This window comes from Typopeltis vanoorti, chromosome 18 (assembly GCF_054136105.1).
Source record: "Typopeltis vanoorti isolate ZY-2024b chromosome 18, IOZ_Tvanoo_1.0, whole genome shotgun sequence".
Lineage (NCBI taxonomy): Eukaryota > Metazoa > Arthropoda > Arachnida > Uropygi > Thelyphonidae > Typopeltis > Typopeltis vanoorti.
This window is the reverse complement of record NC_143566.1, coordinates 69,330,002-69,351,297: the sequence shown is the minus strand read 5'-3', so window position 1 is coordinate 69,351,297 and position 21,296 is coordinate 69,330,002. Positions and strand designations below refer to the sequence as shown.

At 38.2% G+C, this 21,296-nt stretch overlaps 1 protein-coding gene across 3 annotated transcripts in view; it reads right to left on the bottom strand.

Moving 5' to 3' along the window:
• The window catches only part of Vinc (vinculin), a 274,672-nt gene that overhangs the window by 81,145 nt on the left and 172,231 nt on the right, over positions 1 to 21,296 (bottom strand). For all 3 annotated transcript variants that reach the window (XM_090408245.1, XM_090408246.1, XM_090408247.1), the window contains exon 16: positions 2,180 to 2,271. In XM_090408245.1, the coding sequence (XP_090264371.1) occupies positions 2,180 to 2,271 (92 nt within the window). The remainder of the gene's footprint in view (positions 1 to 2,179; positions 2,272 to 21,296) is intronic.

The following is a 21,296-nucleotide window of genomic DNA, read 5'->3' as shown; positions in this document are numbered from 1 at the left end:
ATGGAAAGGGCCACTATCCAGACCAGTTTTGACCTTTATTGAGGTCTCATCAGTGGGAGCCACTATATGCAGCACTTTCAGAATGATTTGAATAGGCTGGAATTGTCGACATGGGAAAATGATGTCAGTAAATGCAAAGCCATGAACTTTGGCATAATTAGATATCTAATGTTGTCGTATTATATTGATGGGATTATGCTAGAAGAAACTGATCAGGCTAAGGATCTTGGAGTTTTAGTAGACAGCAAGTTGAAGTTCAGGGGCCATGTAGCAAAGATTGTAAATACAACTCAAAAGATAACTGCAATGCTGAAATAAACTTTGGCATTAAAGATAAGGATGTTATTTTGCCTCTTTACAAGGACTTGATAAGACCTCACTTGGACTATTGTGCACAAGTCTGATCTCCTGGTTTCCATTGTGATTTTGATACAGTGGAGAGTGTTAAAAATGATACCAGAATAGTGGAATGCTGATTATGAAGACAGATCGAGAATTTGTATACTGCAGACATTAGCAAACAGGAGAAATGGGGTGATATGATTAGGACTTACAAACTTCTGAAAAGTTCATACAGGATTTCAGTTAATGGAATTTTTTATTTTATGGAAGGTGGGGAAAGGACAAAGAGGGCATCCTTGGGAGCTGAGAAGGGGATGAGGGCCATATTTTTCCCTCACAGAGTGGTGCGTGATTGGAATGGATTGCCATTTGATGTTGTGCGTGCAAGCAGTGTGAATGAATTCAAGAATAAGCTGGTGCCATGTAATGTAGCATATGGCCTCCCTCGATGAGTCCCTATCTCCCTGGAGGTAGGGACTCATCGAGCTTACTAACATAAGCCACAAGAGCAGAGGATTCTGTAAAATCCAGGATAAGAAAGAGAAGGAGATTTATATTTAGTGAAAGGTATTTAGAGATGGTATTAAGTTTGCAAACTGGAGAAAGACTCTTCTTTGAGTCTTTCTCTTATCCTGGAGCCAACCAGAGAGTGGGGGGGGGGGGAATCCACATTTCTCAGTTTTATAAGTATTATATTCATACTCTATCTCACTATCATCTAAGTCAAACATGTAGATAACAGTTCTCATCCACCAGGCTCATTCTCTTTGTTCCTACTCTGATATAACAAGAAATCCAATGGTTTTATCGAGCCTTTTCATCAAGACCATAAACAAATATATAGCTACTCCATCTTCGACAGCGCAAGAAGAAATTAAGCACATGGCTATGTATAAGAAATCTGTGGACATATTATCAAGATACTTAAACTCTTAATATTTAGGATGCATTCAGTACTGTCTGAAATTTCCTTCATTCTTAGTTTCTGCAAAGGATAAACTTCATACACTGGCATTCCCTAGTGTTTAGCAATCACCTTGCACTTGTGTTTTACCTTTGACCAATCCAGAAAATCCGTGGCTGTTCAAGTAACGTACAAATTACATATTGTATAAGAAGACTAAAAGTTGTACACAAGAGCAGATTTTTTAAATGGAAAGAATGGATAGGGAAAGTTGTGAAACTTTACTAAATCACTATAATCTGAAGAGATCCTGCTCCTTAACAATGCTCTTGTATTAGACCTTTCTAAGACTTCAGTTATAATTAGGCTTTGTTATTCTTATCCATGGTTTCATATCTGCATTGTTAATCTGCCATATAAGCTTGTACTATTATTTTATTTTTCATACTGAAAATGTCCATAATACTGGTGAAAATTATATAATTAAAAAAGTTTATTTTTATGTAAGCAACCTATTTGTTATCTTTTTATACCAGGCTAACTTATAACTAAATTAAAATATAGATAACATCACTCTTCAAAACAGAAGCTGTGAAGAAGTGGAGATAGATAGACATTTTAAGTGACCTTTTACTGATTCAAATGTTTTTTTTTTTTTTTCTGTGTAATTTGAATATTTCCATAGTATTAGTTCATTCATTTTCATTTTTGAACATCTTTACTTAAGCTGCTATCTATATGTAAATCTTTTGATTCATATCAATGATTTCAAGTTACATGGGAATTTCTTCCTCCTCATTCTGTTACTGTGTCTCTACATATCTACAATCTCAAATGCCATGAAAGTAAAAACTATCAGTGAATCATTTTTCAAATTAACCTATATAAAAAATTATAAATAAAAATGCAAATCTGAGAATAACTACAACTTACCGCTTTATTGCTTTCTCTCCATCGAGATATACCCACTTGATCAGACATATCCAGAGCAACAGATTTTGCATCTTGAACCATTGGGGTTACAGCTTTTGAGAAAGAAAAGAAAAACTTTTTAAAACAATAAAAGATTAATATTTCTTAATCAGAAAGAATTCAACACTTATGAACTATTTCAATAACAATGTACTTATCCCTTTCATTTTCTTAATTCTGAAAAGCATTTGGATACCAACAAATGATAATGAAAATTTTGATTTTTTAATAAGGAAATTAATATCTTGTGGACTTGCTTTCTTCCCAAATGATAGCAATGATCCTCATTTATGAACAAACATGTCTGACTAACTCAGACATGGAAATATCTGAAAGTTGGCATCATTCTTTCTTCAGTCTATAGCAAACTGAAGTGGAAATATGATCTAACATACCAGATGAACTAAATTCATGGTTCTGGAAAGACCAGAGCGATTTTACAACTTTTATTCCTTAAACCACATACTTGAAAGAATATCTCTCTTGATAGAATAATAAATTTAGTTTAATCCTTTATCCAAGTGTGAGCAAGCAAAGTTTGCACCTGAAAGTATCTTCAGGACTGGGGTAAGGTGGTACAACACCAGGGCACTCCTTACAAAGGTGGAGCAAGCTACCAACACTCCTATCTCGGTATCTCCCATAATGCAAAACACATCTTCTTGCGGATATTTCTAATGTTATGCATTAAGGGAAGGGCCACAACCCGGACTAGTTTCGCCAGTTTAGGCACACCATTTGGCAACTCCTATAGGTAGAGATGACCTTGCTAATGCTTCTCCCTGGTATCTCCACTTGGGCCTGGCTCCCACTGAAGAGACCTCAATAAAGGTCGAAACTAGTCTGTGTTGTGGCCCTTCCCTTAATGCATAACATTAGACATATCTGCAAGGAGATGTGTTTTGCATTATGGGAGCTACTGAGATAGGAGTGTTGGTAGCTTGCTCCACCTTTGCAAGGAATGCCCTGGTGTTGTACCACCTTACCCAGTCGGAAGATACTTTCAGGCGCAAACTTTGTTTGCTCACACTTGGATAAAGGATTAAACTAAATTTATTATACTCTAATCAAGTGAAAAATAAACTTTCAAGATCTGTTGATAGAAAATTACTTCCTAAAGTTTAGAAGCTGTGCTAAACAAAATTTCCAAATGTAGGTGAGGTGCTATGGGGTTGACACAATGTTATGATATAAAATGACACTGAGGGATTTTAAGCAGCATGAACAATAAGCCCACTCTAGACAATGGGCAGTGCTTCACCATGTCCTCTGAACTTCATTGTTGGGATGATGCACTGCAGTAGATAGGGTTCTCTAAGAATTTTCAAATCCAAATTTAGTTATAAGATTTGAGCATTGTGTGCCACAATGAAGTAATAATTTAGCACAGCAATAATATGTATGGTATAGGTTTTATGTAAGTTAGAAAAATGTCTTAAAAATTTCTCTTTTTTTTCATATTAGTTCTGAATTCTTTTTGCAAAGATCTTTATTAATAAATAATTAAGATTAATAGTAATTTTCTGGAAATGGCGTTTACTTCCATTGTGAGTTCTGAAAGACCATTACTTTTCTTTTTCTTTCCTCCCAGAAATTAGGGTTTTACCTCCATGGCTCAAAAATCGACTGTAAAACTTATACTTTTTCAGACATTATATGCCTGTTACAATTTAGGGGGGGCCACAAGATGGCAGAAGTTGTCTAGAATATTTTCTTCCCTGAAATCTTTGATTCATTGATAGTATTGAGCTCAACTATCACAGAAGAGTGGAGATAGCTGACTACCTGTCTTCAGAGTTAAAAGAGCTCTATCTCCTCCACCGATGAATAAAAGATATAAGATGATTTATTTTTGTTTACTTATCTATTAATTTTATGGAGTTGTAGCTTGTCTTCCTGGATTTTAATGAGAAGTTTTTTTTTATTCTCTCTCTCACTCTCTTGTGTGTGTGTGGGGGGGGTAACTTTTCATCTCTTCTCTCTTTTCCCATTCCCATACTAATGTTTTCATATAACAGTTTTTTATATCTACAGTTTGTTAACTGTAGATATAACAGTTTATATCTACAGTTAACAATGAGTGAAGACCATGGGAATAGTTTACTATAGTGGACAGTTTGTGAATTTCTTTTACAAGAGCATTAAGCATATGGAGATTTGGTTGGGACTGGCTGGCAGTTTGTTATAATGAAAGTTGATTAATAATTACTAGCCTGGTTGGCTGAGTGGTTTGCATACACACTCTCCAACCAACAGGCTGCATGTTTGAATCCTGCTGTGGGTATGGATATTTGTAATTGTTTTTAGGTGGGAGATGAATTTTATTGCCTGGTATGAGACCACTATCCAGCTTATTGGAGGCCTGAAGTGGCTTGAAAAAGTTCCATGTTTGGTCTCTAGAACTGGGTTTCCAGACTAAGTAAAAAAATAAATTAAAAAAAATACAAATAGATAAAAATCAGGGGGAAAAAATCCTCAGCTACCCATGGTACAAATGTACTAGGTTTACTAATAATCTTTTGTGTAGAGTGATCCTAAATTATTTCAGGGGCTTTATAAGTAATTTAAGGTATTGCTCTCATAAAATGTGTTTTTAATTGGTTTATCATGATGAAGACCAAAACAGGTGGCAATGTTTCAAATAATAACTATAAGATTACTGACTTGGGTAGTATAGGAAATGTTACTGATTTCTGCTTATATCCCCACTGGTTCACACACTGAAGTAGAGAAATTATTTAAGTGATTGAAAAGGGAGAAAAAAAGAAAGAAAGAAATTGGCTCTTGTTAGGAATCCAAACACAAAAGTAGGAAATGAAATGCAAACATACAAATGTTTCCCAAATTTTCCCAGAATACTGAGAAGTATTTTGGTAAAATTTAAGGATAAAGGCAGTGATAACAATAATAATAAAAACCTGCTGGACATTTTTTTCTCTTCAGGGTATGGATAAGTCATTATCATTATCCAGGTCACAGTTGTATATAAAACCATGTGAAAAGAATGCACAATAAACAGAAAAAGTCTTACTCATTACATTACTCCTGTAATCAATGTCTGAAGATACTGCTATATCTTCAGACATGTCAGAATAACAGAATTTTGGGATTTCAAATGAGATTATTATTTAGTTCTGAACAGGATAAAAATAATACTAACATTTAAAAGACAAATTTATAAGAAAATTTTGAAAAGAATCCAAGTTCATCAACTTGAAGATGTGAACTGCAGACTAAAAGATTTAAGCATTAATGTGAAAAAGAGCTAAAGAGTTTAAAAATAAGCACCAAGCTTTAGAAACCCACAGCAAACATGAAGGAAGCATAGGAAAATGTGTAGCCAAGGACACATTTGAGAAGTTGTCTATAAAGATAGAAAAATAACTCCATACTAGATTCAAGGAGTATGGTCACTTAAATTGGTATGACCACTTAAATGAAATGGCAGAAGAAAATAATAAATTTAGTTTAATCCTTTATCCAAGTGTGAGCAAACAAAGTTTGCACCTGAAAGTATCTTCAGGACTGGGGTAAGGTGGTGCAATACCAGGGCGACTCCTTGCAAAGGTGGAGCAAGCTACTATCACTCCTATCTCAGTATCTCCCATAATGCAAAACACATCTCCTTGCAGATATGTCTAATGTTGTGCATTAAGGGAAGGGCCACTACCCAGACTAGTTTCTTGCTCCACCTTTGCAAGGAGTCGCCCTGGTGTTGCACCACCTTACCCCAGTCCTGAAGATACTTTCAGGTGCAAACTTTGTTTGCTCACACTAGGATAAAGGATTAAACTAAATTTATTATATTCTAACCAAGTGAAAAATAAACTTTCAACATCTTTCTCTAAATCCAGAGTAATTTATTAAAAAGGTGGCACACCATTTGGCAACTCCTATAGGTAGAGATGACCTTGCTAATGCTTCTGGCTGGTATCTCTGCTTGGGCCTGGCTCCCACTGAAGAGACCTCAATAAAGGTCGAAACTAGTCTGGGTGGTGGCCCTTCCCTTAATACATAACATTAGACATATCCGCAAGGAGATGTGTTTTGCATTATGGGAGATACTGAGATAGGAGTGATAGTAGCTTGCTCCACCTTTGCAAGGAGTCACCCTGGTGTTGCACCACCTTACCCCAGTCCTGAAGATACTTTCAGGTGCAAACTTTGTTGCTCACACTTGGATAAAGGATTAAACTAAATTTATTATATTCTAACCAAGTGAAAAATAAACTTTCAACATGGCAGAAGAAAGTTTAGCAAAACATAGTTTCTTTGCTGGGATGGCAGGAAAAAGACCAGAGGAAGACAAAGATCTAAGTAGATTGATACAGCAAGAAATGCCTTAGAAATATAAAGTCTTACAATATTTGAGTCTTGACAAAGACAACTGGCAATTTTCCTCCAAATTAATCTGTTAATTTGGAGGAAAGTTGTTAATAGGAAGTTAGTAATGATCTAATTTTTTCATTCAGTACTATCATAATATCCTCTACACCTCCTGAGAGTACAAACCAGGAATTTGATGATGGTGACAGTAAGTCAGTTTCTGTTATATTTTAGACACCTTAAATGAAGACAATAAACCTGCATCTATCTGACAACTTTGTCTTTTTAAAATGCATGCTTACATCTAACGAGCTCAGAATTTCTGAAATGTTCATTTAACACTAAATAAATTAAATGAATTACTATATTTGTAATTCTAGTAGTCCTAGAAATTAATTCATTTGAATATCATGAGATATCCAAGTTAAAAAAAAAAAAGTATATCAAATATTGTGGAAATAATAAGAAAACCTTCCAAAAGGAATAAGGAAACAATATTTTAACAAGATTTTATCAAGGATTAAATACAGCAATTAGAGAAATGCAATCTTCTATAATACACATAATGACACTGATTCTTTTAAATTAACCTCAGCAATAAATCAAATATTATTATTATTATCATCATAATCAGTGACCTCTAGAGAGCAAAGGCTCATCAAAGGAGGCCATATATTACTCATACCAACTGTCATACTTGCTCTTCAAATGCATTCATACTAGATGCACTCACCACATCAACAGGCAAACTGTTCCACTTGCTGTGCTCTGTAAGAGAAAACTCTAGCTCTCAACAAACTCAACTTCCACAGATGACCCATTGTTCTCTCTCCCATCCTCTATATAATGAAAAATTCCATGAATTGATATCCTATAACACTCTTTCCAAAGTTTATCAATCTTTATAATATCACATCTATTTCTCCTATTTACCAGTGCCACCAGTCTACATAGTGTCAATCTGGTAGCATAAACTACATTCCATAATCCAAATATCACAATTTCCACAGCTTCTTTTTCCCCTTGGAAAAAAAGAGATAAAATATGTGCATGGTAGTCCAGGCGCAGTCATATCCAGGTTCTGGTAAACAGGCAAAATGACTTCTTCCTTTTACTTGTTTACCATACTCTCAATCTGTTCATTATTATTATTATTATTATTTGCATCAGAATCTGCATGGAGTCAAAAAGACTCATCACAAGAAGCAAACACAGTTACACACAAAACTCATCAAACCATGCTTTAAACTCATTCAATGTATCTGCATTCTGTTCACCAACCAATCTCCATACAAAAAACCTGCTAATTATGCCCCCCTGCTCATACCCTCCTTATACAGCTTCCAGGTATGTCCTTGTTCTGCCCCCCCCTCAAAGGAAAAATTTATTCTATATTAACCTAGCAACAACATTTACCAACTTAAATGTCTTAATCATATTATCCCCCTCTCTTCCTCCTATCCACAAGGGTTTGCAAACTGCATTCCTTCAATATGTTCCTGTATCCTACATCCCAAAGGCCAGTTATGACATAAGTCAGTCTTCTCTGGACCCTTTTCAATATATCCTCATCACCATGAAAACCAGGGGAGCAAATCTGTGCACAATAATCCATATGAGACCTGATCAATGCCTTATACAATGAAACCAGAACCTCTTCATTTCTACAAGTTAAGGACCTCTGCATCGTTGCCGTAATCTGAAATTCAAAAGTCACATTGCACAGGTTGCAAAGAGTGACTTCTGAACTGCAGATCATTATTCACAACAACTCAAAGCTTTCTTATCTGCTAAACTTCATCCAAAATTTCCCCAAAAAGAGTATACTTGGCATCCCATTGTTGCCTATGAAACTTCAGAACCTTACAGTTTGAACATTGAATTGACAGCTCCATACTGTTGCCTGCTCAGACAGTCTATTCAAGTCCTCCTGTAAGGCCACAACATCTGCTTGATTCCTCGTTACTCTCTCCAGTTTCACATTATCTACAAACAGTGTTAATAGTATAACAATAGCTAAACAGATTCCAATATCATTAATATAAATTAAATAACAACAGTCCCAAAACAGATCCCTGTGGCACATCACTAGTGACTTTCCTCTTTTGAGATACTTCAGGACTGGGGTAAGGTGGTACAACACCTTACCCCAGTGCTTCCCTTAATGCATAACATTAGACACATCCGCAAGGAGATGTGTTTTGCATTATAGGAGATACTGAGACAGGAGTGTTGGTAGCTTGCTCTACCTTTGCAACGAGTTGCCCTGGCGTTGTACCACCTTATCCCAGTCCTGAAGATACTTCAGGCGCAAACTTTGTTTGCCCACACTTGGATAAAGGATTAAACTAAATTTATTATACTCTAACCAAGTGAAAAATAAACTTTCAACATCTTTCTCTAAATCCAGAGTAATTTATTAAAAAAGGGTGGCACACCATTTGGCAACTCCAATAAGTAGAGATGATCTGCTAATGCTTCTGCCTGGTATCTCAACTTGGGCCTGGCTCCCACTGAAGAGACCTCAATATCGACATTGGCAGAACGCAGCGGATTCCAGCGACAGTTCCCAAGGACCCCCGAAAAAGCTCCGGCCAAAGGCGGACGTCTACCTCTCAAGAAGATCCAGTTTCAATGGCCCGAAAAGAGAGCTCCATGCTCAGATTCCACAGTAGTACCCCAGCTTTGGTAAGACCTTTTTTCTTTTTATTGCCTGTTTTATCCGTCTATTCTGGTATCGCTTTGTTTGCGGCGAGGAACGCCCAATGTTCCTCGATTTTGCCCTCCCTTATATCCCATTTCTACAGCCAGTAGTCAGGAATTTCTGTAACCATGTCGCATTTTTTGCCTAGAACTAGGACGCTCGGTATCGAGCTCACGAAGCCCGTAGATCAGTGGGCGTTAGCGAGAGCTCTAATCGAGACAATAGGGGCTGAAAATATATACGGTTTTATACCTCATGGGAACAATAGATTTCAAATAGTGGTCAAAAACGAACAAACAAAAAAGAAATTATTAGAGGTTTTCATTTGTTGTGGACAAACAATCAGACCATTTCTAGTAGGGAGTCTACGCAAAACACTAAAAATAACTAGGTATTCCACTAGAATACCTAGAGAACGAATCAAGAAATTCTTTAGTCAATGGGGTTAAAGCAATTCACGAGATTAAAGCAATTGAGCACGCAGACTATAAAGGATGGAAAACAGGAGACGTCGAAATCCAGATTGAAATGAAAAAAGAAGTCCCAAACTTCGTTTTTTTGGGGGGAACGAGGGTAATGATCAACTACCCAGGTGTGAAAAGAAGGTGCTTTAGATGTAACTCGGAGGAACACCTTGGGGCAGATTGCCCTCGAATACAATGCAGAAATTGCAAAGCATCAAAACATAAAATAGAAAGCTGTACAGAACCTTGTCTGAAGTGTGGGGATCTGACCCACAAAGTGGACACATGTCCAAACAGGACACTCTCGGAAGCAATTGGAGGGACCATAACACCGATTAGGGCTACACCCATCGGGAAGCCTGAGACAGTATCAAGGAGCGATTTTCCGGAGCTCTGCCAACAGGCTGAAAAGGGAGCATCAACGGAAAACACAACCTCCACAAAAACCCAAAAGATACCCAAGGCAAGCCGCCACACGCAGGACAACATCGCCAGCAAGGTGGCAAACCATGAAACGCGCAGGAAAGAGGAAGAAGTCACACCCAGCACCCCAACAAAGCGCACAAGAGAAACGGAATCAAAAGAAAAGAAAAAAGCGAAACAAAGCAGCCTGATGTCATCAGAGGACGAGACAGAGTATACCTACACTACAGGTCAACGTCAAACAATAGGCACAAAGCCCCTCGACAATGACGTAACAATGCTAGAGAGCCTACCCCCAGTAAGGGATCAACCGGCAGAACCAGAAGTCCACGAAATGGACTCTGAAGACGAAGGGGAGAGGGACTCCCCAAACAGGCTCGTCATTGACTCAGGTGCTGAATGTGCAACCAGCACTGGCCTGCATAGAACAACCAACAGATAACGCCCCCCCCCCTCATACTAACACCAACATGGAAGTTAAAATCGCAACCTTAAACACTAACGGACTACGCAACCCCTTTGCACAAAGCACTGTCTGGAGACTAATGTTAACACACAAAATCAATATCCTCCTGATACAAGAAACCCATTTCTATAAGCACTGGGACGTGGAGAACTTCTCAAGAAGCTATCAGGTCACCAGCTACTAGTGCTTCGGGGACGCTCACTCGCGAGGGGTGGGGATACTAATTTGCCCCCAATCACGGAAGGGTTCTTCAACGTCCAAAAAGACGCCACAGGACACCTAGTAATGGTGGACTGGAAGTATGGTGGCCGTACCATCTGACGTGCTGCAGTTTACGCCCCAAACAATTCATACCACAGAACTGGTCTCTTCTCTGCCCTTGAAAACTATCTCCTGGGAGCAGAACACCTAATAGTTGCAGGAGACTGGAACTGTGTGGAAGACACACGTCTAGACAAAATCGGTGGGAATGCAAACACCGGAACTGGAGGCATTGATGCTTTAAAACGATGCTGTATAAATTTTGATCTCGTTGATATCTGGAGGCAGAATAACCCCTCCAAAGTAGAAATTACGTGGTGCCGCAGCCAGATAGCGACAAGACTAGACAGGGTGTACATGTCCCAAAACTTGGAACAATATGTTCAGAGGATACGTCACACCTCAGTGCACAACATGACAACCGACCACAAAATGGTCATACTCAAAATCATGCTCCCAGAGGTTATGGAAACAGCCAGAGATCCTTGGAGGCTTCCTCCCACCTTTCCCAGTCTATTTAGCGACCAGCTACAGAACCTCTGTGACAGATGGACAAACACCAACTGGGACTGGAAAACTGGCTGAGCTTCAAGTGGCAGGCTAGGGAACTGTTCCAAAAATGCGGGCGCGAAAGGGCCTACCAACAACACAAATGGCAGGATCTCTACAGGGAACTCGGCTGGTACCGGACAAACGAACGGAGCGGAGTTCCCTGCGGACATCTTATCAGGCAAGTAGAAATAGAGCTGCAGCAAGAGCGGCAGAGTAGAGTCGAGGACCTCGATTTTCGAACGAGACTCTATCTCAGAAATTTGGAAACACCTTCCGCCGCATTCTACAACCAACAATGGGGTGGCGGCTAATGACGAGAAAACGATTTACCAGATTGAAGAGAAGGGCCAGATTCTACACTCAACCCACGAAATACTCCGTCACTTTCATCAATAGTATATCGGCATCTTCTCTGACCAGCAGGGCACAGATGACTTCAGTGAGTGGGATGCAACACGTTTTTCCCGATCATCTTAGTGCCCTGCATGACAGGCTGATAACCGCAGCCGAAATAAACAATGAAAACAAAGAAGACCCCAGGGCCAGATGGACTGAGGATAGAATTCTATAGATTTATCTGGGAATTTGCAGTGGCAGCATTAATAAACATCTTTAACGAATTCCTCACTTCGGGGAAACATCCCCGTGGAATTCGTTAAGAGCTATACCATATTTATCCCCAAGAAAGACCGAGATCGGACTTTGTCGAATAACTGGCGTCCAATCTCCTTAACCAATTTAGACTATAAGATCTTTGCAAAAATTATCTGCACAAGCCTTAAGGGTGGTATCGAAAATATAATAACAAGCTCACAGGTCTACAGGATCCCTGGTATATCTATGGAACTCAATCTCTTCTTGTTAAGAGACTTGATCAGACTGGCTAAGGAAAAAAAATACCCCCTGGCACTTCTCTCCACTGACCTGGAGAAAGCGTTTGACAGCGTCAACCACAGGTATTTGCAGAACATCCTCCAAAAAACAGGCGTGGGCCCGACACTTCGGCATACAATTGAAAACATGTATGCGGAAGCCACGACCCAACTATCTATTGATGGGTTTCTGACTGAACCAATCTGCATAAAGAGAGGGGTTAGGCAAGGCTGCCCGCTAAGCCCCCTCCTCTTCTCCCTAGTATTAGAACCCCTAATCAAAAGAATTGATAACACCCCCGCAATTAATGGTATTCCACTCCCCCAAGTCTCCAGACAATGCAAAATAGTAGCATATGTGGACGATGTAGTGGCCACACTCAGAGATTCTGAGTCCATCTATATCTATCTGCACATGCTGCAAAAGTTCAGCATAGTCAGTGGTCTTCGCGTTAACGCACAAAAAACTAAAATCAAAAGTTTTGGAAATTTCCATAGCACTGGACTTCCCTACGGTTTAACGCTACAGACACAGCCCCTAACAATACTAGGTGTGCCTTTTTCAGACACCCTAGCACTACCAATCCAAAAATTGCAGGAGACAAGCAGGGACAGGATAAGGCTGTTCAAACCAACCTTTTTCTCCTTATGGCAGAGCGACAGTAATAAGAACAATCATCACCCCAATGCTGATGCACACACTGTCAACATCACAGGCAACACACTGTCACAAGAAAATAAATTATCAAAAGAACTCATTGATTTCTTCTGGAATGGGAGAGAACACGAAGTAAAGAAAGAATACCTACAACTCAAACAGGAAGAAGGGGGTTACGCTCTGCCCGATCACAAAAGCTTGCTACAAGCAAACACGTTCAAAACCGTACAGAAGGCCTTAAACTCCAATCACATTTCTGGCCTGCTAATTAGATACTTTATAGGACTTTTCCTCCCCCTCTTTGGGATCACGGACTATGCTGGACCCCGCTCAAGGGGGGGGGGGTGCCCAAGTGGTACCGTACATTAGTTAAATCGATCACAACACTCAGAGACAGAGGAATAGCAATCCTCACACACAAACCCAAAGCAGTATACTGGGATTTCTTCCAACTTTCCAGGCGTGATACACCCAATCTCAGGACAAATAATGAAATTCTCTTCAGAAATATCAAAAACAGCTGGGGACAGCCTTTTCATCGAGATCTAGCCTGGAGAATAGCCTACGGGCAGCTCCCGGTGAAACAGGTGAAATCCCGGTATGTACCTAGCCCGTGCAACCCCTTCTGTGATGTCTGCCGGGACGTGGAAACGGTGGACCATTTCTTTTATTTTTGCCCACCAGCCCAAAGCATTTGGCGGAGACTCAGCACAGCATTGGGAATCCCCATGCTGACAGCAGAAGAGGTCGTACGGCTACAATTCCCCCCACCAGTCCAAAAAACCCAAAAGTTCGCTATCTTCCTAATCAACGTGTTAAAATATCACATTTGGAAGGTACGGAAAAAATCCCAGGTACGAGACGCAAGTTTAATGTATGCAAGAATAAGGAAAGGTTTCTTTTTCTACCTACCCAAATTTCTTGCACAAGAAAGGCACTTACTAGGAGATTTTAAATTTGTGAATCAATACTGCAAACCACCGACAATATGCTTTCTTATACAGGGATGCATCAAGCCCTGTATATCTCTTTAGAACCCACAACCCCCCCCCCCCCCCCCCCAGGAAAAAGAATAACCACTCTGTCTTCTCTAGCCACAAAGCTTTCGCTGGCACAGTTTCTTTTACTCCAAATAAGGGGGGGTAGAGCTGAGAACCCGGGCTGCGAAGGCTTACAGCGAGGCAGTGCCGCTCCTCGCGAGCAGCATCTCCCAGGCCAGTCTCTACCCCATTCTAAGTCCCAATGGTACCAGTTCTATAAGTCCCTATTCATTTCAACTCACCGGACCTTAAGTCCTGTTATTTTATTATTTGAATTTTTTTTAATTTAAATAATAAAATTTATATTTTAAATGTATTCAAAAAAAAAAAAAAAATTTCCTTTTTTTTTTTTTTTCTCTCCGGACCTTAAGTTCGACCTCTATGATCAATTCATATATTTAGCCCGGATCATAAGTCCTCAGTTTCTCAATAACAGCAGAAAAATTTAATTACCCAGAATACATATAAGGATATTATATTTAGTAACACAAAAATATCCTCTAAGTAAATTATTAATTTGGATAAAATCATATGCGAACCCTAGACAAAAGTCTATGTTTAACTTTTTTTTTTCTTAACAGATAAATGGAGATTATGTGTTACAGACCAATTAGCCTAATACGGCTAAACAGGTTGACTGAGGCCTCTTTTACCTCCTACTATCCTACTCTATCTTACATCATACTCCTCTCTTACTGTCTGCTGACCCTCAGCACGCTTTATTCTCCAAAGGCCAATGATGAGAGACATGAACTCCCATTCTACCTCAATAAAGGTTGAAACCAGTCTGGGTAGTGGCCCTTCCCTTAATGCATAACATTAGAAAAGTTTTGCATTATAGGAGATACCGAGACAGGAGTGTTGGTAGCTTGCTCCACCTTTGCAACGAGTTGCCCTGATGTTGTACCACCTTACCCCAGTCCTGAAGATACTTCAGGTGCAAACTTTGTTTGCTCACACTTGGATAAAGGATTAAACTAAATTTATTATACTCTAACCAAGTGAAAAATAAACTTTCAACAACTCACTAGTCTGTTATCCAATCCCATCTGCTTCAGCAAGTTGTGTATAGCACAAAATCTAAGTATACCACTGTACGAGGGTTGTCTGAAAAGTTCTCGGCCTCAACCATAGATAATAACATCTCTCCAATTGTTCTCAAACATTGTGCTCCAGAATTAACACCTATCCTGCATTGTCTCTACAATCTGCTATACAAATCTAGTACTTATCCCAATGCATGAAAGCAATCCCATATCCATCCTATTCTAAAAAAAAAAAAAGTATGACAGAAATCAACCATCAAACTATTGACCAAATGCCATCATTCTCAGTCCTCTCCAAAATAATGGAGAAAGTCATCAATAACCAACTCTTCTACTTAAAAGCTCACCAATGAATCTGCAACCACCAGTATGAATTCTGCCCTTCAAGATCCAGCTGACCCTGTTGTTTACATCACTCACCACTGAATATTTGTCATGGAAAGTTTTGGAGAAACTTGTGCTGTCACCTTTGATGTTTCCAAAGCCTTTGACGTGTGGCATCGTGGCCTGCTCAAGAAATTGCCATCCTTTAGTCTTCCTGCCCCCCTCTGTAATTGGGTAGTCAGCTTTCCTCTCTAGTTGTTCTCTGCAAGTCATGGTAGAGGGCTCCCTCTCTTCAAGCTTCACCATCAATTCTGGAGTACCTCAAGGCTCTATTCTATCAGCTACTCTCTTTCTCTTTATTCATGAACAACCTACTCACAATCACAACTAATCCTATTCACTGCTTTGTGGATGATAGTACTGTCCACTTGCCCTACCAGTTTGACAAACCATGCAGTAGTCTGACATCCCAGGGTACAAGATCATCTATAACCAGTGCCCTGAACATTGATGTTCACGTTATCCTTCAACAGGACAAGGACAATCTTGCCATGTTCAATGCCACAAAAACAGTCTTTTCTTTTCTCTCACAAAATAGATCTCAGTTCACCTACATTTACTCTCAGTAACACACAGATCACCAGACAAGATCAGAATTCTGTGCTTGAACTAACATTTACCTCCAGTCTCTCCTGGAATAAACACACCGCATAAATAGGCTCCTCAGCATCCAAGAAACCAGGTATTCTCTTTCATTCAAAAGGATTTTACACTCAACCAACTCCTAACTATATACAAATCCCAAATCCACCCATGCCTAGAACACTGCTCACATGTTTCGGGTGGTGCACCTAAACCTTCCCTGAAGATCCTTGATGCTATTCAGAGGCAAGCTCGTTGATGATCCCCTCTCTTACAGATTCACTTCAACCTCTATCTCACAGATGCAGTATTTCAGCACTGGCTACTCTACAAGTACTTCCATGGTCACTGCTCCAGTAAACTGGTAACTATTATTCCTTCATTTTCGGTTGCTTCCCAACATCCCTTTACTATGTAACTGCAAGTGCACTGAACCTCCTTCTCCTCTTTTATTGTCTACCTCTGTCCTCTGGAACAGCCTTCCTCATAAAGTATTCCCAAACAATTACAACTTGCAGCTCTTCAAAATAAATAAATAAATAAATAAAATTAAAAAAAATAATAAATAAATAAAAAATAAGCTTCTATCTCAGTCCTCATTTGCACCCTACACATGGCACCGATGTGCTTATAGGTCTCTTGTGTATGAGATCAATATATATATATATATATATATATAAACTAATACCACAGAACCAAAGGATAGCATTCTCCTGAGTTTGTCATAATTTCCATATTTTTTTGGTTCAACATGTAACCTGTCCTGATTGTAATATCCATATAGTTGGCCACTTCGCAGGTCAGTACAGCACAATCATTGTCACCAAATGGTGACAAAATAGTTATATCCTTAACTGAACACCTTCTGATGCTATGATCAAATCTAATGCACTTTGTCCTTGAATTGCTTCTTTCACATTCTGAATGAGAAAGTTGTAATGTAACAGCTCAGTAAATTCTCCTTTGTGCTTATCATAAGTTTTCTCTGCTACACAATCAGTATTCTGATAATTTAAGCCACCCATAATAATTACTTGCTTATTATTCATCAGGGTAATTTGGCAGTCCATGCTTCTGTACCTAGCAACTGAACATTCAGGTCTGTAGCAACAATCCATCATGTATTTCATCCTGTTAGCCTAAGTATATGAATATATATCCTAGAGTATATGAAGTTCCCTGTGATCGTGACTTAGCTTACTATGGACAAACAGGAAGATCTATTAACATTCACCTTGGTAAACATAAGAAATATATTTGCTACCATTATTATGGCAAGTCAGGACTGGCAGACAACACTTTGGATACCTCTTCACATAGGATTAGATGGAAGCAAACTAGTGTGCTATAATAGAAATTGGTACAGATCAGAAAGACTATTTTTAGAGTCAGCAATGGCTATGAAACAGTCTCCTAACCTTAAATAAATATGGTTGCATTAATATGTCAAAAATTTGGGAGACTGTCAATTAATGATCAATTTCTACACCACTGTAATATACAACATTATAGAATGCATAATTAGAACATTAGATCATTTGTCTGTTATAATTTTAATTGTTTCACTGACCGTCACAAATAAACTGAAACAAGTTGTTTTGTTCTGAGGATGTTGGTTTGAAATCCAGCAAAATATAATAGACATTATTAGACATTGTCCAGTTAATAGACATCTTTTTAAATTTATTTTTGTTTGGTATTGTAATGCCATTAAAATAAGTTATGAATAACGTCCCACACCTAAGCTTATTTATTAGAATGCCAAATTAAACATTTTTAGTTTTTCAGTTTTCTCATAGTATTTATTACTGTATTATATTACCTGCATTAATCATGACATATTGAAATCTATACGTGAATTATATGAATGAAACTAACAGAAATAATTTTTAAAACATGTTAATGCACTACTGTTAAGTCGGAATGAGACTTAAATTTCAGAAAATTACGTTTCATACGGACTTAACATGGTCCCTATGCTTTGGGGAGAAAATAATGATTTGTCAGGCTAAATAGCAATTGTATAGCAATCAAAATTTACTAAACAGAGAATAATTTAGTTTTATATCTTATCTTGTATTGTAAAGTTTTTATTATATGTATAGCTGCTTAGTCATAACTATTCTGTAAGTACCTAACAATTGCTGGGATAGAAATGTTATTCCATAATGTGAAATGGCCAACTTCTATAACGTGTATTTCAGTGCACTGGTATATCCATTAGTAAGCACGGTGCCTTCCCCCCCCTTAACTATTACACTCTGTAAGTTGCACGAGGAGTCTGCGTGCGGCACTAAGTGCTGAGTGATGCTAAGGAAGCTTGATGTAGAGGGATGACGAAGCAGAAAGGAGTGGTGTGGCATTTAGAAGTGCATGTAACGCTGAAGACAAGGCTTTTTCTGGCTGCTGTTCGAGTGTTCTTGTGACCTGTAGGTCCGGCTGGTGTGGAGCCTCCACGTGGTGTTCCTTTGTTCGATGAGGTTCCGAAAGAATGACTCGGAAGCCTACCAGTCAGCAAACAGCCCAGCAGATGATAATTGCAGAAGATTGCAGAGATATCCTGATATAAAGTACAGAAGGAATCCGTAGAGAATATCCTGAAAATGTGGGAAGTGAACTAGACGTTGAAGGCGAATATTTGATGAGATTAGTGAAGAGGCCAGAGTAACATGCCAGCAATTGGTAAAGTACATTTTTTATATCTGACTAGTGGAAATGATTAGGAAGATTAATTGTAAGTGTTACAAGAGACTCTTGAGACAATTAATTGATATATTGTGAAAGGAAGAGAATAATGTATGTAAAATTTATGTAGCAGCTAGTATCTAGAAAGTAGTTCCTAAATAAAAGAGATAGAGAAAATTGTTGTATGAAATAACCTTGTGAGAGATTGTGAGGATACTTAATTATGGCTGACATATAATGTGAATAGAATTTGGATATAATGTGGATGGAAATAATTGATTAGAGTAGCATAACAAGAGTAAATGTTTAAATGTCATAAATAAGTTTCCCAGATTGAAATCCATGGGAAAAATAAAGTAATTGTAAACAAGAATGCTAATTCTCTTTTTTGCTTGTTAAATTAGTGTCATAAAGTGTATTACATGTCCTTATTTGAATTAAATGTTTTGTTTAAAGTCTAAATGTTGTCTTGCCTGAGATTTGTACCTACTGCACTTGCTCATAAAATTTGGCGAACCTAAGCGGGAGGATAGAAAGTAATAGGTCATGACTGCATATAAGAAAAATATAATTGATAAGATTGAATGCTGACTGTGTTCTAATTCCTTGGTGACACAAGCTTAGTAAAATCTAGGATTCAGGGTGGCACAGCAGAAAAAAATAAATTTCTCTGAGTCTGAATAAGGAATTAGAACCAGTGCTGAGACAAAGGAATAGGCATCCGCCATTAGCATTTCCTTTGTCTCACAAACCAACCTTGTGAACAACACAAACAAACTTTGCCGAATCACTGACAAGAGTTTCACTCTTGTCAGTGATTTGGCCTGAGATAAGTTTAAGTTAAGTAAAAATAGATGAAGTTTAAAGTAGATGATATTAGATAAGTAATAAGAAAGGAATAAGAAAGAATTATAAAGAGAAAAGTAGAATAAAGATATATATATATATATATATATATATGTGAGGGATAAAAGAGACACAAAATTATAGAAATAACAATACAACACTACCACATACATGCACCATAAACACATCAGCAGTAGAGTGTGATTAACAAGTGAGGATGCTAAATCCAACTAATATAAAATTCGAGTTATTTTGTGGAATGCAATTCTTACACAAGTTGAGGGCTGCTTGTTTCATCTTCTTGGAAGAGGTGTTCAAATTTGTAGATGCTTCTATGTAGGAAATGTTCTATGTCACTACATATGCAAGGGTGGTCTGAAAAGTTCTCGGCCTAACAATGAAAAAACGAATTTGTAATTTCAAAATTATTTTTATTTTTCAACATAGTCGCCCTTAAGACTAATACATTTATTCCAGCAATGCTCCAGTCCCATTATCACATCCCTGTAGTAGTTCTCGGTAAGATCTGCAAAATACCCCTCTACAGCAGCAATCACCTCTTCATTCGAAGAAAAATGCTCACCAGCGAGGAAGAGTTTTAGTTTTGGGAAGAGATAGAAGTCAGAGGGAGCCAAATCTGGGGAATAGGGTGGATGTTCCAACAATTCATAGTGCAACTCCCTTAATTTTCCCAATGCTAAAAACACCTTTGTGGGCAGATGCATTGTCCTGATGAAAGATGATTTTTTTCCTTCTGCAAACCGGGTCTTTCCTCACAAATTTTTTCATCCAGTCTGCTTAAAGGATCAGAATAATATTCCCTAGTTATGGTTTTACTCTTTTCAAGATAATTAATAAACAAAATGCCTTTAGTCTCCCAAAACACCAATGCCATGACCTTTTCTGCTGATGGAACCGACTTTGTCTTCTTTGCCACTGAATAACCAGCTTCTGGCCACTGTTTTCACTGCTGTTTGGATTCTGGTGTGTAATGGTGAATCCAAGTCTCATCCATAGTAATAAATCAATGCACAAAATCAGTTTTATTCTTGTTAAAACACTCCAAGCATTGTTCAGAGATTTTCATGTGAGTGCGTTTTTGATCTGCTATGAGCAAGCGTGGCACCCATCTTGCCAAAGCTCTTTCATTTGCAATTCTTCATGCAAAATATATCCTACACATTCTTTTGGAATACCTATAGGCTCAGCAATTTCACGCACCTTGACCCACCAGTCATACAATACCATATTGCGCCCTTGATCAATGATTTCTGGTGTTGTTACACTTTTTTTTTTCTTTTCTTTTTTTTTTTTTTTTTTTTTTTTTTTTTGACGTCCTCCACATGGATCATCTTCAAGGCTGGTATAGCCAAGTTTAAACTCGGCAGCTCATTTCTTAATTGTTGAAAATGAAGAAGAGTGCTAATAAACTTTTATCAACTTCAAATGAATTTCTTTTGGCGTTAAACCTTCTTTTATAAAGAATTTTATAACTGCACGATACTCAATTTTATCCATTTCAAGGGATACAGACAACACTTTTGCTTCAGACCCTTGCACCTGCTGATATGAAGACGATAACTAACCACTGTTTGTAGCATGTATCTTTAATTTGTTGTATTTGAATTTTCCACTGAAGTTTTTTATGTACTGAAGGTGATTTCTGATACATAAACCCAAATAATGTACTTTAAAGGAGAATCTTATTAGAAAATATCTTTACTGTACAGTATTTCGGTTTATGTATCAGAAATCATCTTCTGTGTATA